General features: G+C 40.4%; 1 protein-coding gene across 3 annotated transcripts in view; it reads left to right on the top strand.

The window, feature by feature from the left end:
- NBEA (neurobeachin) overlaps window positions 1-20,326 on the top strand; it is a 673,719-nt gene that overhangs the window by 381,583 nt on the left and 271,810 nt on the right. For all 3 annotated transcript variants that reach the window (XM_066582838.1, XM_066582846.1, XM_066582830.1), the window contains exons 35-36: window positions 12,688-12,752; window positions 19,941-20,049. In XM_066582838.1, coding sequence (XP_066438935.1) covers window positions 12,688-12,752; window positions 19,941-20,049 — 174 coding nt within the window. The remainder of the gene's footprint in view (window positions 1-12,687; window positions 12,753-19,940; window positions 20,050-20,326) is intronic.

Genomic DNA, 20,326 nt, shown 5'->3' with positions numbered 1-20,326 from the left:
GTGGCCATGTGCACAATAAATAGTCCGTGACCGCTACTAGCTTCTTCTGGGTTCAGAGTGGCAGGGACTTGGTTAAGTGTGTTGGGTTGGGACAATTTAAGGAGGTGAGTTTAGTTTATTTTACAACATTCCATAGCTATATCATTTTTTTTCTTTGGAAAACCCCTTTCGGAGATTCATTTTTGAAGACAACCTCTTATCTAATGACAAGTAGTCATTCTGAAATGTAGTATTACGTGCTGGCCAGGTTGTGGTCGGATGCATCAGAATAGGACCTGTTTTTAGTGAACAGCTCCCAGCTCTGGCGCATAGAGGGGTAGTCCTGAGTAAGGATCCCACCTCTTGTGAACAGAGGTTGTCTTTATTGGATGACACCTTTAAGCAGAATGCTTTACCCTTTAGAGTTGGTTACATTTTATTTTATAAATTTGTAGAGATCGAAACCTTCATGGTCAAGCAAAGCCCGTTTTAAGAATGTTCCATGCTTCATGATGTAGGGCAAGATATTGAATTGATAAGCCAGCTATTAACAAGACACACGTGTAATGAATGATCTGTGTCACTCTGTAGAATTGAGGAATGACCAGCTTGACTGCCCATATAATTCGGGGGTCTGTTTTTTGACAACAGGTACTTTACATACTACAATTGAATTGAGTTGTTAATGCAACTTGCATGGTTGATACCTGAGCATGATTAGATATATATAGTGTGTGTGTGTGTGTGTGTGTGTGTGTGTGTGTGTGTGTGTGTGTATATATATATATATATATATATATATATATATATATATATATGTCCCGCTGTAAGTACAACACTTTTGCACTACACACTAAATGGTTTATGTTCAATCAGAAAAAAACACTTTTTATATAATTTTTTTCTTCAGGGTAGTTTAAAAAAAAGTGTAATAAGATTTTTGCAGCGTACACCTACCAACATGTCAGTAACTTGATTCTGTAAGTTAGTAGAACTACAACAATGCCAAAAAGATAAATAAAAAAAATATATATATATATAATATAATATATGGATTTCTTTGCTGTACTACTTTTAAAAGGTAAAATTAAAAAAAAAATTTGCTTCTGACCACCATAACTTTTTTTATTTTTATTTTTTTTTAATTGTGCTGTCAATGAAATATGTGAAGACTTGCTTTTTGCGGAACAACCTGCAGTTTCTATTGATGCTATTTTGGGGTATTGCTTTAAATAACATTTTTTCTTGCAGATAAAGTTACTAAAAAAAGGCACGATTTTGTCATTATTTGTTTTTCTGACAGTGTTCACCTAGCAGGATAAATAATGCATTATTTTAATAGATCGTACTTTTATGGTTGCGTCAATACCTCATGTGTATGTTTTGCTTTTTATGTTAAAAAGTGGAAAAGGGGGTTTTATTTTATTTATTTAGCTTATTTTTCTCTATTATTGTGATTGCTTATATAATAAACTGCAATACTTTAGTGACTTCAGTATTGCAGTATATTGCAATTCTACAAGCATTCTATTAGGACATGCCACAGGCACATCTTAATAGGTAGAAATACATAACTGCCCTTAGAGCCTTCAAAAGGCCCTGGGCTGCCATGACACTAGAACTCTGCAATCATAGTTCTCTCATATCGTTGCTGTTGCAGGCATGTATCTGCCGTCAGAGACAGCTGAAATGCATCGTATTAGTAGCAGGCATGGCTCCCAAATCTGCTCATTACTAACCCCACTGTCAGGGGGCGCACACGTATGACCATTAGCATTAAAGTGGTAATCCTATTTTGCGACCCCCATATTATTGTATTGCAAATGCAAAACTAAAGCACTCACTGATGACATGTCTTTTTCAAAAAATGCCCTGTTTTTTTCTTGAAAAAATAGTCATTTTTGCAGTTGTTTACTGCTCGTCGCTAGGGGAACTGACCACTTCTGCTATGGAGTGGAGATAGCCAGTGCTTGCACACTTCTTAGGCCTCCCTCATGCATGTGTTGCGTTAAGCACTGCAATTTAAATTGTTCCACTTTGCCATGTTGTACTTTCATTTTTGACCGCATTGCTGAGGAGCACTAAATACTCAAAAAAAAACCGACACCGCTCGCAAATCGCGTCGCTCGAAAAGCACTGTGATCGAGCGGCTGTCTAAGCGGTCCCATTGAAAACAATGGGAGCCTTATACCGCGATAAGCGCGGTGCTGAAACGCCTCCCTGTGTAAAGGAAGGCCTAACTGTGTGCAAGGATCTGCTGGCTGGCCAGGATTTCTGGAGCACATGTGTAATAGCTCCTGCCGTGGCCACCGCTGCTCTCTGCTGTTTCTTTGTGTAGAAGGGCTTCTGAGAAGCACAAACAAGTTCTAAGCATAGGAAGAGCACGGATTTAAAAGAATGAATTGCAAGTTGTACTAAATCCCTTCCTACAAAGTATACATCAGCTCCTTCTACTCTATAAGACGCTGCCTGCAGATCAGACAGCATGTTCAGCCTGACAGGTTCCCTTTAATTCACCTGAATTCATCTGATGATTATAACTGACAGGACTTGCAGCTCATCCTATTGTATCGACAGCCCATTTATTCATCCGTTAGGATCTCTTCTACTGACAGAAAGCAAATTATATTAGATTTATTTTCTTACATTGGATTTCCTCTATCTTAAAAAAAGACCCGAAAATCCATGGACACGTTTTCCCCAAACTTTTTTTCCCTCTTTTTCCCAAACCATAAGCAGAAGAATTCAGTTACTGTATATGTTCAGACAGGAAGAGGAAATAGCAAGTTTGTTTTTCTTTAAATTACTACAGCAAATTAGATACTTTTATGCCCTTTAAGATGGAAATTCCATGTTAACGACTGTAGATTAGCAAAAATGTCAGATTTTCTTTTCCCCCTTCTCTCGGCTCCTGAATAAATGTAGCATTGCCAGAGGCTCCTTTTTGAGGTATGGTCTAAATTTACGTGACATATCGGATTACGAGTGTCTGAAGGTACATGTCATAGATAATTCAGTTCAGATGGACTGCCTTTCAGATTATACAGCATCCACAATCAGGACTTATTTATCCATTGGAAATCTAGGTGAATGAAAATATACTGTGTTTCATAAGTCCTGTACAAAGCAGCAAATCTTTGATTTTGCCGTCTTGCATCATTTGCTCTTAGTTTTTCTTTAACCATATTCTTAGAATTTTAAAACAATTTTACCTTTTTCCAGCAAGTTCCATCTTGATGATTTGAGGAGTTGTTATAACCTAAACTGGAGAGCATTAACGAAATATTGTATCTTAATAGAGATGAGTGGCACCCAAATGCTCGGGTCCTCATTATTCGAGTCGAGCTTTTCGTAAAATTTGAGAGCTCTACTCGCGTAACGAACCCCATTGACTACAATGGGAGACTCGAGCATTTTTGTATGTGGGCCGCCGGGTCCCAAGCTTTTTTTTTTTTTTTTAAAGTCTCCCTCTCTCCCTCTCCCATAAAATTTGCCATTGGCACGTGCTGTGGTGGGGAGGAGCCAAAAACTAGAGCGGGGTCGAACACGGCGTGATGCTCGTTCGAGTAACGAGCACCGTCGAGTACGCTAATACTCGAACGAGCATCAAGCTCAGCAAAGTACGTTCACTCAACTCTATATCTTAACCATTTGTGTTCATTAGCTAATTCCTTCTATGATATTTGGCATTACCGCAATTAGTTTATGTGGGATTATTTTTGGGCTGCATAACGTATGTATTACAAATCAAAATAAATGTTACTTAAACTCTACCAATACTCTAAAATCCCGACAACTGAGCACCTATCGACCAAACAAAAGATGAGAAAATGTGTGTTTTGTTTTTTTTTATTGTTAAGGGCCAACAGCATCACAAAGGTTTTTCATGTAGCCATTCAGTAAAGTTTTAACATGGCTTTCTGCTCTTGACCTGCAGGTTAATATTTCCCCATGCTTCTGGTACTTCTGGCCTATCGAAGGTTATCGTCTACCTAGAGATTTATTCAGTTTTTGTTTAGAACTATTTTTGACAGATATATCTATAGCTTGAGTTCACCATTGCTGATGATGATCCGTTCCGTCGCATCCGATCTTCGGTCACATCTATGGATCGATTTTCTTCAAGTATTCCTGTCTTTCACCACATCTTTCAGTTTGGTGATTGACCTGTTCGCGGTGGCCTTGTTTGCATCTAGCCATCTTGTTCTTTGCCGTCCTGATCTTCTCTTTCCACTGACCTTACCAAGCATCAGTACTGTTTCCAGTGAGTTAGCAGGCATCACACATCCAAAAAAAGAGAGTCGTTGTTTGATTTTGTCCTTTTAGTGATATTTTCGATTTGAAACGATCCAACACTACCTTGTTCATTGTCATGGCAGTCCAAGGTATCCGTAGCATTCCCCTCCAGCACCATAGTTCAAACGCATCAACAATTTCAATATTGACAAGAATTTACTTGTAGACACTCTTTCCCAATTTGCGGTTTCATCGAAACAATAGATCTGAGAGACTGAATGAGGGATAGAAGTTCCGTTTCTTGCCACATCGATGAGATCAGGAGCTTTTCTGCTGTAATTAGAAATGTTTGGAGATTTGTATGTGAAGGGTTGAGGCTAGCAGAGCGTTTCCAGAGAAGAGCTGATGCTGGGGTTAAATTAAGTGTAGTTGAGCATATTTTATTGACCTGTTCATTTGTTCTCATCAAGACTGAAATACTGGGCATTCCCACCATATATGAACCAGGGTACCTCTGTGGATTCCATATCTCCAAGATCTATCTGAGCACAATACGTTTTGATTTAAATAAACAATCTTGGGTTTTATACCATCTTGATAGCAGTTTTTAAGAGTTTTCCTGAAATAGAGAAGCATGTAGTGAATCCGTGTGTTTTTCTGAAGATTTTGTTTACATCCTCCTTAGGAACCAAGGTTGTTAGGAGAGGAATTGAGTAGCATTCCCTTAGATAGCTATGTCATGAGTTTGTTAGGTGGTTTTGGAAGGAATAGGTAAGTTTTGTACCACATGGTCTCTTGATTTATCATGGAATAAATCCTGGAATCTCTTAAGTGACCTAAGAATATCCAATGTCTCTACAAATTTGAGTGGATAGTTGGGAAGTAGAATATTATCTAGATCCAAGCTGTAATTCTAAGTCCTTTTAAAAATGTCATATACTGTTAGAGGTCTTTAAAGGTTTACTAACAAGTATTGAAGAAATTAAGGAGGCAAGAAGCCTAGGTGGCAATTTATGTGCCTTGGAGGAGTTAAGGCGGAGCTCCTCCATAACCATAATCGTGTCTTTTGTAACAGTGCTAATAGGCTGCCCTGCTGATTTTAAGGGGCGGTTTGCTAAAAAGAGGTAGTAATTGTCTGGGCCTAGTAGAGCCCTCTTAAGATTTATTATAGGGGATATATGAATTGCCTCGTAGTAGTAATGAACATTTGGTAAGCCAGTTTTGCCATGCGACTTCTTCTGAATCATGTAAGAATGTGCTAAACTGCGATTTACGATTACTCCATACAAAACTAGAGAAGAGTTCATATAGTTTGTTAAAAAGGTGTTTAGGAACAGCTATCAGGACTCTCTGTAAGCTATACAAAATATTAGGCAGAACATAGATGGATAGCAGTTTTTCCTGCTTATCCAAGTAATGAAGGGAATATTAAGATGTTTTAGTTGGTCTTAGATTTTCCTGATGAGTGAAATATAATTTAATTTATAAAGTAAGGATGGGTTCAGATGTCAATGTAATTTTTAAATATTTTAATCCTGATGAGGCCACACAAATGGGGAGTGCCATTTTTTATGGAATTGATCATTTTGTCAATATGATTAGGGCTTCAGACTTTTAATTTATTTTAAAACTTGATAGCCTGCCAAAGTGCTCGATAATCGCAAGATCAGAGAAGAACGCCTTTTCCGTGTTTGTCATTAAAATTAAAATATCTTCTGTAAAGGCTGCCATGGAGTGATTGACATCTTCCACTTTTAGAAACCCTTATATCAGTATTGCCTAATTTTTTTGAAGAAGGGTCTCCATCACAAACACAAATAAGGTGGGGGACAGAGAGCAGCCCTGTCTGGTTCTGTTCTTGATCAAAAAAGGCTTTGAAAAGGTGCCATTAATCTGAATTCTGGCAGATGGTTGTATATAAAGAGTGAAGACAGCTGAAATAATTTGTGGCGGGAACCCAAATTTTAACACAACTCCCTTCATGTATTCTGAATTTACCCTATCGAAAACCTTCTTTGCATCTGTACTGAGAAGGACCAGCGGGATGTTGGATTTGGCATAATGTATAGCATGAATAATATGGAAAGTATTGAAATTCACCTCTCTGTTTGGGACAAACCTGACCTATTCTGGTTCTTTTAGCTTGGAAAGAAAAGGAGGAATGCGTTGAGCGATCAACCTTTGCCCACCATTTCTGGTCTGAAGTTGACAAAGAAATGGAGCAATAGTTACCAGACAGTTCAGGGTCCCAACTCTCTTTAGGCAACCTAGTAATTAAGGCTTGTTTGGGAAGTTGCACGTCTGTTAACATGGAGTTATATAGTTTAACAAATGATGGAGGGAGGGTATCAGAGAATTTCCTATAGTAGATGGAAAATCCATCTGTACCTGGGCTTTTTCCATTGAAGATAGATGAGAGGACTTTGGCCACTTCAGTGGCTATAAACTGTTGGAGTAATTGGAGTTTTCCTCTTTAGTTAGGTTAGGCAATATTAAACCGTTTAGAAAGAAGTCAACAGAAGATGATGCTGTTTGGGACCAACTTGTTGGATCACTTTTAGCTAGGTTGTATTAAGCGTCACCATAACCTTGGAATTCGGCAGCAATGTCTGATGCGGATGTGATGTGGCACTGTAGGAGGACCTTATTTGATATATAAAGGCCTTCTCTTCCTGCTTTTTAACAAGCCTTGCCATGGCTGTAGAGCCTATCTCCCTATGTGCGTAGATTTTATATTTAGAAAAAAGAAAATCTCGCACTGCCCCTGCATTTAAGAGGTCCTTCCGTTTGTTTCTAAGGTTTCTCAGGTCAGCTAACACATCGTCATTCATGGATTTCTTGTGCAAATTTTCCAGAGTAGAGATTTGAGTAAGTAGATAATTTATTTAGATTTCCTTTTGTTTTGTTTTGTTTTTTTACATCAACTCCCCTCTAATATATGCTTTATGTGATTCCCAAAGTTCTTGGGTTGAGGCTTCTGATGTGTTATTGCAACTAACGAATTTTGAAAGTTTTTCTGTAAGGAGAGCATGCCTCTTGTCTTCAATAAGTGTGTTGTTGAGACCATTCACCTACAGGGAGGCTTCGGAAGAGAAATTGGCACTTATTGGGGCGCGGTCTGAGATTGTTATTGAGCTGATGTTAACATTAGTGATAGCGTGAACATATTTTTCAGGAATAAATAAGTAATCAATTCTGATGAATGAACCTGTGAATAAGAAGTGTAGTCTTTGACCTCCGGGTTCACAATCCTCCAGGAATCTCTGAGGTGTAGGGCAGAGGGGGTTGTTCATATTTTTTTCTTGAACCAAATCTAAAACGAGAGTAGGAGGAAACAATATCTCACTTTTTTTTTAGTTTCAAAAAGTTTTTATTTAAATAGCAAAAACTAAAGGGAATGCCATTTATGCAACAATTTTCCCCACGCAGGGGGCATACAAAGCAAAAGGAAATAAAGGTTTAAAAAAATTCTAATTAGAGTAAAAATTTTGTCATAGATTATCTCACGGTTTATAAAAAATTATACATTTTGCTCATTTGAATCAGACTTTTGAACTAAAACCATAAAACATATTCAACTTTTAACATTAGGTCGTTTTGCTTCTCACTCACTACACAATTGCAGCGAATTTGAGGATATAGATTTAACAGTATATAGGCAACGGGATCACTCTAGGTTGAAAGCAAGCTATGTTTAAGTCCTGGAATATCAACCAGCTCAATCCATGGTCTCCATATTACGACAAACCTTTCTAGCGTTTCAGACTGTATGGCGTGTAGCCTTTCAAATAAGGCAACTTGTGAAATCCTATTAAGCACCTACATAAAGGACAGGTGGGGCTGTTTCCATCTGGTAGCGGTATGGATTCTGGTCACCATACACTCTGTATGAATTTATGAGCTTGGTATTTAACCGTAGGCCGGTGGTCTCCCAGCAGCAACATCGTTGAGGACCTTTGGAATGGGCCTATAAATGACATATGCAATAGACTAAAGACCTGAGGCCAGAGTCTGGACACCTCTGGACATGACCACCAAATATGCAATTGGAAACCCATCTCCGAACATCCCCTGAAACATATAAGGGTTAGGCGAACAGATAAAATGTATTAATTCTTACAGGTACTAAATAGTTATGGTGTGAGATTTTTATAGATGTCTCCATTAAGGTGACCTAGTGACTGCCTTTAGAGATGGTTTCACAATAGTGGTACCACCTTTCTTCCGACAAGTTGATTTGTAAATCTGTCTTCCAACGTAGCATGAACCGATGTTTACCTCCAGCCACAGGACTATTTAGCATGTTATAGAGCAGGGACAGAGTTCCTTTTTTCATAGGATCGCGTCTGCAAAGTCTTTCAAACATTGTCAAGTTGGTAATTACTTGAGGCGATCTCAACGAGTGCAGAAAATGAACGGCCTGATTGACCCAATAGTTCTCCGCTGCAGGGGGTCTCACTTTTTAATAGGTAACACTTCTCTCTTGTCGTATCGATATCTGATCTAAACATGTGAGTGGACTGTGCCTATTCCAGAACACATTAGGAATCCAGTTTTACTTGCAACACTAAGAGAAGGTAAAATGTAAAATTGTATACAAAGAAAAAGAATTCTAAACTCTAAGAAGGATCCATTTTACAGTCTGGTCAACCTCTCGGCTCTGCAGGTAAGGGGAGCCGGGTTATATTTCAGGTTTAGTGGTTCTTAAAGTAAATGAAGATATTTTTCTTGGCCCAGCCGGCCTTTGTTCTTCACAGACTGTCATGGCTTTGATAACATTGTTAGTGGTAGATTTTCAAAATAACTCGTGTAGAAATTTGTTTCACTTTTTTTTTTCCTCCAACTTTGATGACTAGCAGATCTAGAGCTCGCTTAAAGAAAAATCCTGTCTTCTCTCAGATTCTATAGTTATCTCTAATTGCTTCCAGTTGCTGCTCATAAGGTTGTCTTAACCCTTCGGCAACTATAGCAACTGAATGTTGTGTTGATTTCTTTATTAAAACAAATGGCTGGATGAGTATGAATTCAGGATTTGGGTTTAAATATTTACATTCGATGGGCTTCCATGTGTCAGCTGAATTCTCCTTTGTGTTACAAATGTGTCACCTTAGTCCAAGGAAGGTATGGAAGAAATTGTCTGCAGGCTTAGAACAATTGGCCCCATACATTTGTCAGCTTTTGTTTTGCTTTGACCTTTCCTTGGTTTAACAGGAAACATAACTGCCATAAGGGGAGAGGGAAAATCTGATTTTGGTACTTTGTATAGCAAACATATAATGAGGCAACCTGAATCAAATTTGTGCTTCCAAGTAAAAGTCTTGGAAAACTGCATTAAAGATGATGGCTATCTAAAAGATCTAAAATTGCTAACACATTGCAGTAAGTTAAAGCCACGTTTATGGAGACCCAGATATAGTCACAAACCTACATTTCAATGACCATTTAACTTGTTAAAGTTGCAGCTATTTTGGGTGTTTATGACACAGAGGGCTTTTATGTCTTGTTTTCGCGGTACTGCATTCTGAGAGTCAGATCTTAATTTTTTTCTCTTTACTTAGCTGTATGAGGGCTTGGGTTTTGCAGGAAGAGTTGTATTGTTTTAATGGCAAGTTAAAACTATTCTGCGGGATCAGTACAATCTCTATACCAAATTTGTTTTTACTTTTTCATGTTTTAGCTTTGCACACTAAATAGACTTTTATAACAAGAAAATGCTATTCTATTGCCATATTCTGAGAACTATAGCTTTTATATATTTTTTGTCAATAACGCTGTTGGAGTGATTGGATAAACTCCATTTACTCCAACCGTTTACAGCCGCTGAGGTGGCCAAAGACCTCTCATCTGTCCCCAATGGGAAAATCCCAGGTCCTGATGGACTACCCATTTAATATTATACTATATTCTCTGATGTGCAAGTTACATGCACACAAAATTTGGATTTAAAAAAAAAAAATTTGGAGGGGAAATGACCCAAAAGAACAACACTGGCATTGTTTTTTAGGGTTTACTTTTTACAATATTCATCATGTGAGATAAATAACACTTTAGTTTCATAATGTAGATCATCATGGATGGAGCAACATCAATTGTGATTTTTTTTTCTCCAATAGTAAAGCATTTGTAAGGTGAAAAAAATGCTATTTTTTTTAACCTTTTTTTTTCTTTCAAGTTCCCAGTTCAGGATTTGAACATGCAATCCTCTAGTCATTCATATACTTCACTAGAATACTTTAGCATTGCTGACTGTTAGGCTTGGTAGGACCTAATGGGTTCCTACGTGGCAGACATGAGAGGTATTGTTAGTACTCCAGCTGCCAAAGAAGCCCATTTGCACCTTGTGATTACATCGAAGAGGTGCAAATGGCATGATAGGATGATCCCCTCCATCTGTTTAGATACTGTGGTTGCACATAGTTCTATGTTACAGCTGTCACCTGCAGCTGATGGCACAAGCTTAGTTTCCTAGCCTGCACTATTATGGGGTCATCCATGTATGGCAGATTGACTCCATGTATGGCAGATATGGCCGCATATATGTATGCCAGGTGTCACCCAATGATTGTATCTGCCCCCCCCCCCCCACACACACACACACACACACACATACATTGTAGCACTTTCTTTGCTGGGCTTTGCCTGGTGTTTCAGCTTGCCTTAAAAAATTAAGTATCTGATTGGCTAGCCAGTAGACAATCCTCAGTCTGCCCAATCGTCATGCAGATTATTTATTCACAAGCTGTGGACACCTTTGAAAACAATTTAATTGCTACAATATAGCTAAAATAAAAACACATTTGCAACCAGCATGTATTTAAAATGTCATACCGTTTTGTGTCTTCAGCAACCATGTGCATATGTGTGTCTCCATGGTTACAGACTACATACTATTGTTCTTGGCTTCCTGCTCACTATTCCATGTCTTGAAGATACACAGGAAGCAGAGGGAGTGAAGAAACCTATGATTGGAGGATCAAACTGCTATCTCATTGTCTGTAACTTTGGAAATGCCAGCATAGGAGCTGTGGACACAAAAGAATGCGGAATTTTTAATCAAGACTTTTTTGCCTATTTGCCTAATTTTATATTCTAAATGCTTTGTAGCAATAGGGAACATTTTTGAAAAACTGTACATATGCTTAAAGGGGTTTTCTGGGACTCTGGCATCATGGAGTGGTGTCAAAGAAGATAGCTGTAGACGCCTTCTTGAGTGTCGCATGGTCCAGTACAGTAGCCCCCCGTCACCACTAGCCCAAACCCAGAAAAAGTTGATACCGGCTAGTACAATGACCTGTTCATGGCATTATGACCGCTGAAGCCAGTGATTAGCAGAGCAGTCAAGTAAACTTTGTGGCAGCTACCAGTTCTTTCCATATTTACAGTGGTGCTGACTACGGTTCCTGCACTGGATTGTGGTCAATTTAAGGATTGAGTATGGTTTATTGGCTTAGTCCTTTACTTTACACCCCTTCTTCCCCATAAGGTAATATTGCCCCTTTTGTGACACCATAAGGTAATAGTACTCCCCTTAGTCACCCATGATAAGGTAATGGTGCACCTTTAGCAAAGCTCATGGTGCAGAGTGCTAAGGCAGCAGAGATGCAGTCCTAAGCTCTCACTCATGACCTGAAGGTTGTGAGTTCAATCCCCGCAAGGTTCAGGTAGCCAGCTCAAGGTCAACTCAGCCTTCCAGCCTTCCGAGGTTGGTAAAATTAGTACCCAGCCTGCTTGGGATGTAATAAATAAATTACTTGAAAGCGCTGAGGAATAAGTTGGCGCTATATAAATAAGATTTTCTCCTCCCTCTGATGATCTGAGCGCAGGAGGGGAGGAGGATGCATCATCAAGTTATACAGGAAGCTCCTGCATGGTATATGGATGCTGTTAGATGATTATACAAGTACTACGATCAGATTTTTCAACTTTACTAGAAGTTAGGCAGATTGCCTCCGTTGCCCTCTTCCCTTAAATCCACTGGTGCACACAACTCTAACATTACCATGCTGTAAACAATGAAGACTCCAATTGCAGGACAGCAAGCGGTGGTCTTGAAAACCATACAGAATTGATACAGAAATTATATCAAACATTTGCTGAATTCGTAATACCCCTTTAACTGAATTGTGCTGTTTTTTTAAAATAAGTTGCATTACTATAGTCTTGTGAATGCATTAAATAGGGTGTAAGTATCAGAATGTCTTTATCACTGGCTATATAGTTATGTGGTTGCTGTGAAATAGTGGTTTCATGGTTAAAGTACTTTTTATATACGGGTAGTAAATCAATGTCACTTATAATACTGTATAATATAGGCACTGGACGGGTATTTAGCTGTGGAGAATGTGATTTGATGTAGAAACTGAAGCTTTTCTTTGCTTTCTGAATGTGAAATACCACAATAAATACACCAAACCATAATATATGCACATATACGGAGTGAGAATTTATGATCTCTAATTATGTTTCTTCTAGGAATGGCAAAACTCAATTCAGAAGAACGCTGGTCTTGCTTTTATTGAGCTCATCAATGAAGGAAGGTAATGTACAGCTCTTTATTTCCCACTTAGCAACATCAAGTGTGTGTGTATACCAGGGACATAATATAGGGGATGCGGTTGCACCCGGGCCCAGGAGCCTTAGGGGGCCCATAAGGCCTCTCTTCTCCATATAGGGAGCCCAGTACTATGAATAAACCATTACAGTTGGGGGCCCTGTTACAGGTTTTGCATTGGGGCCCAGGAGCTTGAAGTTACGCTTCTGGTGTATACTGTATGTATATCCTTATTAGAGCTTTATTAGAGACACCCATCTAGTAGCGTGTTGAACTTCAAAACCAGCAACAATTCACTGTGGTATAGATTCCACTTGGCCGCAGAAGTCATTCTGTAGGAATATTTGGTCCATGTTGACAAGATGCTTTTTGTACTTGCCACAAATTAGAAGAAGGTACTGACATGCTCTAAGCAGCTGACAGGGAGGGTTCATCGATTCAAGCTGCTTTCGCCAAAGTCTGACCTCCCATCCGCATGGTGCAGCAAAAAACTGGATTTGTCTGACCAGGTGATATTTTACTACTGCTCTGTAATACAATTTTTGCACAATTTTTCACACTGGAGTCTTGCCTTTTTGTTTCTCTTAAACCGCAATGATGCTGGAACTGGTCACCTGCTGTTATAGCCCATCTGTGCTAAGAAATGTAGTGCATTCAGACATGTAAGTTAGGCACCAGAGTTGTAATTGGCTGCAACTTGCTTGACTGTTCAGTGCCTGTTTATCAGAACGATTCTTGACATCCTCCTCTGACCCCTTTCCTTAGTGAGTTATGTCCACAGAATCCCCTTTCGCTGGGTATTTTTCCTTGATCACATCATTTTCTGTATAACATGAGAAAACCCCACAAGGTTGACATAGTATGGAATCCCTGCCCCAGGTAATCTATCACCGATGACCCGGCCTCATTGGAAGCCACTCAGATTGCTGGATTTTCCCATTCTAATGTGGATTCACACTGAAACCGATCCATGGAAAACGTCCTCACTTGATGCTACGCTGCACTCTGGGGTCGCATGTCTAATTTCCATACAAGCGTCGCTCGTGAAAGGAACGGTGTCTCTAATAAAGGGTTGTTCAGCTTGTAGTGTGTGTGTATATATTAATGTGTTATATATATATCTGTATATCAAAGTCAGCCAGTTTTGCTCAAGGCTCTGGGCTGGAGGGTTAGTGTTTTCCACCGTTCTAACCTAGTAACATTGTTTCACACTGAGAAAGTAGGGGAAGGCAATCTGCAGATCCATCTGCTGTTCCATCTGTTTGGGGCAGTGCAGCTCGACTTGCCACATTTACACTTCACTGTAATCAGCCGTGCATAGGAAACAATATTGCAGTTGAAAGGCTTGGTGCTGTCCAAGGTGCTACTTCAAACACGGAGCTGTGGTGTAGCATTAGGTAAATAGATCCGAAATCCAATGTATAGTAATAAGAGGAACAGATCTACATAATCATACTGCTGACAGGATCTCATGCCATTCATTGCTACTAAATAGCAACCAAGTTCATCTCTCGCTTTCCTATGAGTCTATGACTTGATGCTGTATGATTAGCGCCTACAGCTTACCTAGCTCCTTCATGGGCAGTTGTGTTGTACCCAACTTGTAATCGCCCACATCACGCCCTTTCCCAAGTAACGCTCACAGTGTTGTTTGCACGGACAATTTCCTAAAAAGCAGAGTAACATATAAGTAGGTTGTTTGTTTTTTAATTCTGCTGCATAACATTATAATAACATAACATTGTGCGCTCTTCAGTTACAGCAGAAGCTCATAATACACACCTCAGCTGCTGCAGAACATCATAATACACAACCACTGGAGAGCCTGTAAAACACCTCCGCTGCTGCAGAATATTATAATATTCATAGATGTTATAGAAATTTATAATTCACTTATGAGCAGCTGCAGAACGTCCTAATGAACACCTCAGCTGCTGCAGAACATCATAGTACACACCTCAGCTGCTGCAGAACATCATAATACACACCTCTGTTGCTGCAGAACATCACAATACACAGCTGCTGCCAAGCCTATAAAACATTTCAACTGCTGCAGAATATTATAATATACATAGATGTTACAGAACTGTATAATTCACATATGAGAAGCTGCAGAACATCATAATACACACCTTGGCTGCTGCAGAACATCATAATACACACCTTGGCTGCTGCAGAACATCATAATACACACCTTGGCTGCTGCAGAACATCATAATACACACCTTGGCTGCTGCAGAACATCATAATACACACCTTGGCTGCTGCAGAACATCATAATACACACCTCGGCTGCTGCAGAACATCATAATACACACCTCGGCTGCTGCAGAACATCATAATACACACCTCGGCTGCTGCAGAACATTATAATATACACAGATGTTGTAGAGCTTCATAATTCACCCCTTAGCTGCCGCAGAATATTATAATATACACAGCTTCTGCAGAATCCCATAATACACATGTAAGCTGCAGAACATTATAATATACGCAGCTGCTGCAAAACCTGGTAATGCACACCTCAGCTGCTGCAGAACATTATAATATACACAGCTGCTGCAAAACATCATAATTCACATCTCAGCTGCTGCAGAACATAATGCATAATTGTTGCAGAACATTATCATATACAGTTGCTGCAGAGCATCATATTACGCACTTCACTGCATCATAACGCACACCTCAGCTGCTGCAGAGCACCATAGCGCACGCCTCAGCTGCTGCAGAGCACCATAGCGCACGCCTCAGCTGCTGCAGAGCACCATAACGCACGCCTCAGCTGCTGCAGAGCACCATAACGCACGCCTCAGCTGCTGCAGAGCACCATAACGCACGCCTCAGCTGCTGCAGAGCACCATAACGCACGCCTCAGCTGCTGCAGAGCACCATAACGCACGCCTCAGCTGCTGCAGAGCACCATAACGCACGCCTCAGCTGCTGCAGAGCACCATAACGCACGCCTCAGCTGATGCAGAGCACCATAACGCACGCCTCAGCTGCTGCAGAGCACCATAACACAGGCCTCAGCTGCTGCAGAGCACCATAACGCACGCCTCAGCTGCTGCAGAGCACCATAGCACACGCCTCAGCTGCTGCAGGGCACCATAACACAGGCCTCAGCTGCTGCAGAGCACCATAACACACGCCTCAGCTGCTGCAGAGCACCATAGCACACGCCTCAGCTGCTGCAGAGCACCATAGCGCACGCCTCAGCTGCTGCAGAGCACCATAGCGCACGCCTCAGCTGCTGCAGAGCACCGTAGCGCACGCCTCAGCTGCTGCAGAGCACCGTAGCGCACGCCTCAGCTGCTGCAGAGCACCGTAGCACACGCCTCAGCTGCTGCAGAGCACCATAGCACACGCCTCAGCTGCTGCAGGGCACCATAACGCAGGCCTCAGCTGCTGCAGACAGGCTCTTCAGAGAATGTGGGTGTTTTATATCAGTTAAATAGTGGATAGGATGTTCCCTTTTTCTCTTCAAAAAGGACTTCTGCAGCAGCTGAGGTGTGAAGGAGAAGGAATAACACGCCTCAACTATAATGTAAAGGGACTTTGTCCCCATGTTTCTGCAGCGCTCACTGACAGCACCATACGTTAGTGCCTGTCACACCTATTACGGTGATACGTCTGCTGTATATATCTGATCAGTACTTTTGGAGAAAATGGCACTTTATTAGTAGCAGACTGACACAGAACTAGTCCGGATATTCATGAGCTACACTCACCCCGTCCTCCAGCCAATGATTGGCCACTGTCTCTCTATGCATAGTAATGGGCAGACAGCAGGCACTCGATAGCTGGAGGGCGAGGTGGGTGTAGCTAGCTTGCAACTCATGAATATTCAGGACTACTTAAAGTAGTCCTCTATGCATTTGCTGCTACTAATAAAATGCAGGTTTCTCCAAAACTACTGCACAGATCCACACGGCAGACATATTCCTGTAATGAGCGTGACGGTCACACACCTTGTACTGCTCTCAGAGAGGGGTCCAAAACGATGGTGACCGTGTCTGTAAAAATATTAGGAGCCACCTTGGAGCTCTGTGACCTGCATAAATGTAGTTGATCTGCAGCCCTGTGCATTTGTATGGTCACATAGTCACTCCATTATCCTTGTAATGTAGGAGGAATGTCTCCCCAAAGCATTTCCATAATACGTAGTAGTAGACGGACAAGAAGTGTGTGGTCAATGTCCTAATTAACCGATGAGACTCTCTTAGCCTCTTAGTGCTTGGAGAACAGATGCAGACATGGGAAGGATAAAGCACATTAGTCTGGTTGTAATCCAATCCACAATCCCAGGACAATCAGTCAGTCGTATTAAATATTTGATCTTTAATTTGCCCAGAAACACAGATAATTAGGCCTATAATGACTCTGTGCCGGTTTTCTATGTTAACGTTTACAAAGAAATGAAAATCAGTGAGTTGAAAAAAATTTTACCCGAATTTTTCAAAACTTTTTTTGGCAATATTTCTGAGCCCCTAAATAGTAATTGATCCGGTAAGTTTCTCTGCAGGCTTGGAGTGTTAGTTCTTTCATGGGAACAGTGGACTTGAGGAAATGTAACCATTCCTCATCTGTGTGTATATATTGCAACGAGCATTTGGTGATGACACCCATCCAGATAGGGAGACGGAGAACATCTTGGCATCTTCTGCCGCTTTACAGAAGGATTTCACTTGTTGTGAAAAGGAAATGAGGAGGAGATTGCTGTGAGAGCAGGAAGCCGGGATCTTTACTGCTTGCATTACATTTCCGCCAACCCTTGTGGGGATTCTGATAGGAATCTGAAGAGGAGAAATCATTCTAAATATTTATTCTTCTCAGCTACCACTCCAGCGTATGCAGTTCATCAATCACTGCCCGCCTATGTAATCGCGCACTTGTCAACAATTAACAGGACATAAACAGTTGATGAATGGGCAGTTAAATTAAAGTGTTCCCAAGGACAGGCTGAGATTAGAAGCGCGGTCCTCCCAAATATTACCACAAAAGGATCGCTAGAATTAAAACACAGCAAGGTTAATGAGATGTAAAATTACATATAATGCGGCACTATGGGGCTTCCATCCAGCAAATCATGTGTCTGATTCAGCCGGCAGACAAAAGAATCGCACGCCATCACGTGATCGGCCAATCCTGGAGGAATGCTGCGCAAATGTTACATTTAGACTGTTTCACTCTATTCTTACTCCAAACATCTCTATAATCATACTGGATGAATGGATGTAACGTTACATTCTCTAAGCATGCCAGAATGTAACGATATGTTAGATACCGGCCTCACCTGCAAGGCGCTGCAGGGATTTTTTGAAATTTGTTTTTTCATCCCCCGCATTACAAATTGAAATCTTTTTTTCTTTTTCTGTCAGAATAACCAGATCCGGGCTTGTTTTTGTTGGCAGAAGTTGTATTTTTTTATGCTGTCATTTAGTGTACTGGAAGACCTATTGAAAAACTTTTTGAAAAATGCGTGAGTGGGGTCGATTGGAGAAAAGTACTCTGTCATTTGTTTTTGGGGCTTTGTGTTTATGGCGATCACCATGCAGTAAGAATGACAGGTTCCGTTTATTCTGTGGGTCCGTATGATTGTAGAGATGCAGAATTTAGGTCGTTATTTATGCTTCACTACTATTACAATTTTTTTTTTTTAGAATAATTCGCTATCTGTTGCCGTATTCTAAGACCCGTACGTTTATTTTTTCATGACGGTGGTGTGAGGGGTTTGAGTTTTTCTTTTGTGGGGCAAATTGTAATTTTTATTTCTTTGTGATTTATGCTTTTGTTACATTTTTTGGGATGACCAAAAAACAGGAATTCTAGCTTTGTGTATTTCTATTTATTTTTTTGCAGCATGCCATGTGGCATTTTAATAGTTAAGTCTTTTAGAGAAGTAGTGATACCAATTATGTTGTCTTTTTGTTTAGATTTGTTTTATGGGAAAAGGTTTTTTGTTTTGTTTTTTAAATAGCAATTTTTATATATTTAAAAAAGATATTTTTTCCTTTTTACGTTATCTATATTTTATATATATTTCTCACACGATGCATGGAGGGTTGTTTACTTTAAAAAAAATATTTTTAGAATTTTTTTTGTACAGCTCCGATGTCGGAAGACGTCCAACGGGGTATTCTTACTGTAGATTACTGGCTGCTCTGTTGTCGGGAGCCTCTCCAGCATGTCACATACCGCAGTACCGGCTCTAGCCAGCAGATGGCGCCATTGTATAATGGCAGAAAGAGAAAACCCCCTAGGAAACCCTGAATCCAAAATTGGATTGCAAAGGGTTAAACCCTGCCTCCTGAAGCTTTCGTGTTTAGCAGGCCTGACGTCCATTGTAAGGCCCTGAGGTGCCGTCACATCTGCTCGTCGCTCTGCAGTTTTGTGACAGAGGGAGCCTCCATCCACTAACAACTTCAGTAGAACAGTGACTGCAGCTTTTAAATGGTTAGCTTTCACTTACGACCTCAAGGTTGCGAGTTCAATCCCCCTGCACGGTTCAGGTAGCTGACTCAAGGTTGACTTAGCCTTCCAGTTTTCTGAGGTCGGTAAAATGACTACCCATTGGGGGTAATAAATAAATTACTCGAAAGCGCTGTGGAATAATTTGGAGTTAGCTGGCACCCACAGCGTATGGAGCAGTCCTCCATAAGTGATACACATATAGGTCACATTTTGCCAGGGGGTTAAATTATCCCCCCAAATAGCTTTGTAAATATACATATACAATATAGCTAGGCAGGATAGATAGAGATGATAGGCAGATAGTTACAGTAGGTACAATAGGTATAGTAACCAGGTATATATATATAGTTGATGAGGATGATTAGAGACAGTGATAAATGATAAAACACAGTATAAAGACACATAGGTGTAGAGAGAGGTGTACATAGATAGAAATAAAGCGAGAACTAAATAGATTGACAGATGTGGTGATAGAGAAATAGAGACCTATAGCTAAATATCTGAATGTAACTAATTTTATAAGGTCTGTGTATATTTTATTATATTTTTCATTAAGTATCACAAGCCGGCACATCATACATAGAGGTGTAATGGCTGTCTGATAGGAGCTGCATTGTTCTGCGCTGACATGTAGGCTTCTTTATGTGCCCTGAACTGATGGATTGTTGTCTTTTGACATTCCTCCATGTTTTCCTTCTCCTAGACTGCTGTGCCACGCCATGAAGGATCACATAGTGCGGGTAGCTAACGAAGCGGAGTTTATTTTAAACAGACAGAGAGCGGAGGATGTACACAAACACGCCGAGTTCGAGGTAAGCAGCGCCGATGATGAAGTCCTGCCTCTCTGCTTTCAATCAGTCAACACTTCCCCTGTAACTCCATTCACGGGGCCCTTTTTTTTATACTTTAGCAAGGAGAATGTGCGTTTAATTCAGCTCAGGCCATTTTGGACAGCTTTGGTTAATGTCAAGAACAAGGAACTGGTTTATTATTTGCTTCCCGGTCTGATATTCATGAACATATTTGCAGCTTGGAGCATTTCCTTAATCAAAAACAAGTGTCTTAATGTGTACTTATTTCACTCGCTTT

This window comes from Eleutherodactylus coqui, chromosome 1 (assembly GCF_035609145.1).
Source record: "Eleutherodactylus coqui strain aEleCoq1 chromosome 1, aEleCoq1.hap1, whole genome shotgun sequence".
Taxonomy (NCBI): Eukaryota; Metazoa; Chordata; class Amphibia; order Anura; family Eleutherodactylidae; genus Eleutherodactylus; species Eleutherodactylus coqui.
This window is presented reverse-complemented; position numbering and strand designations above follow the sequence as displayed.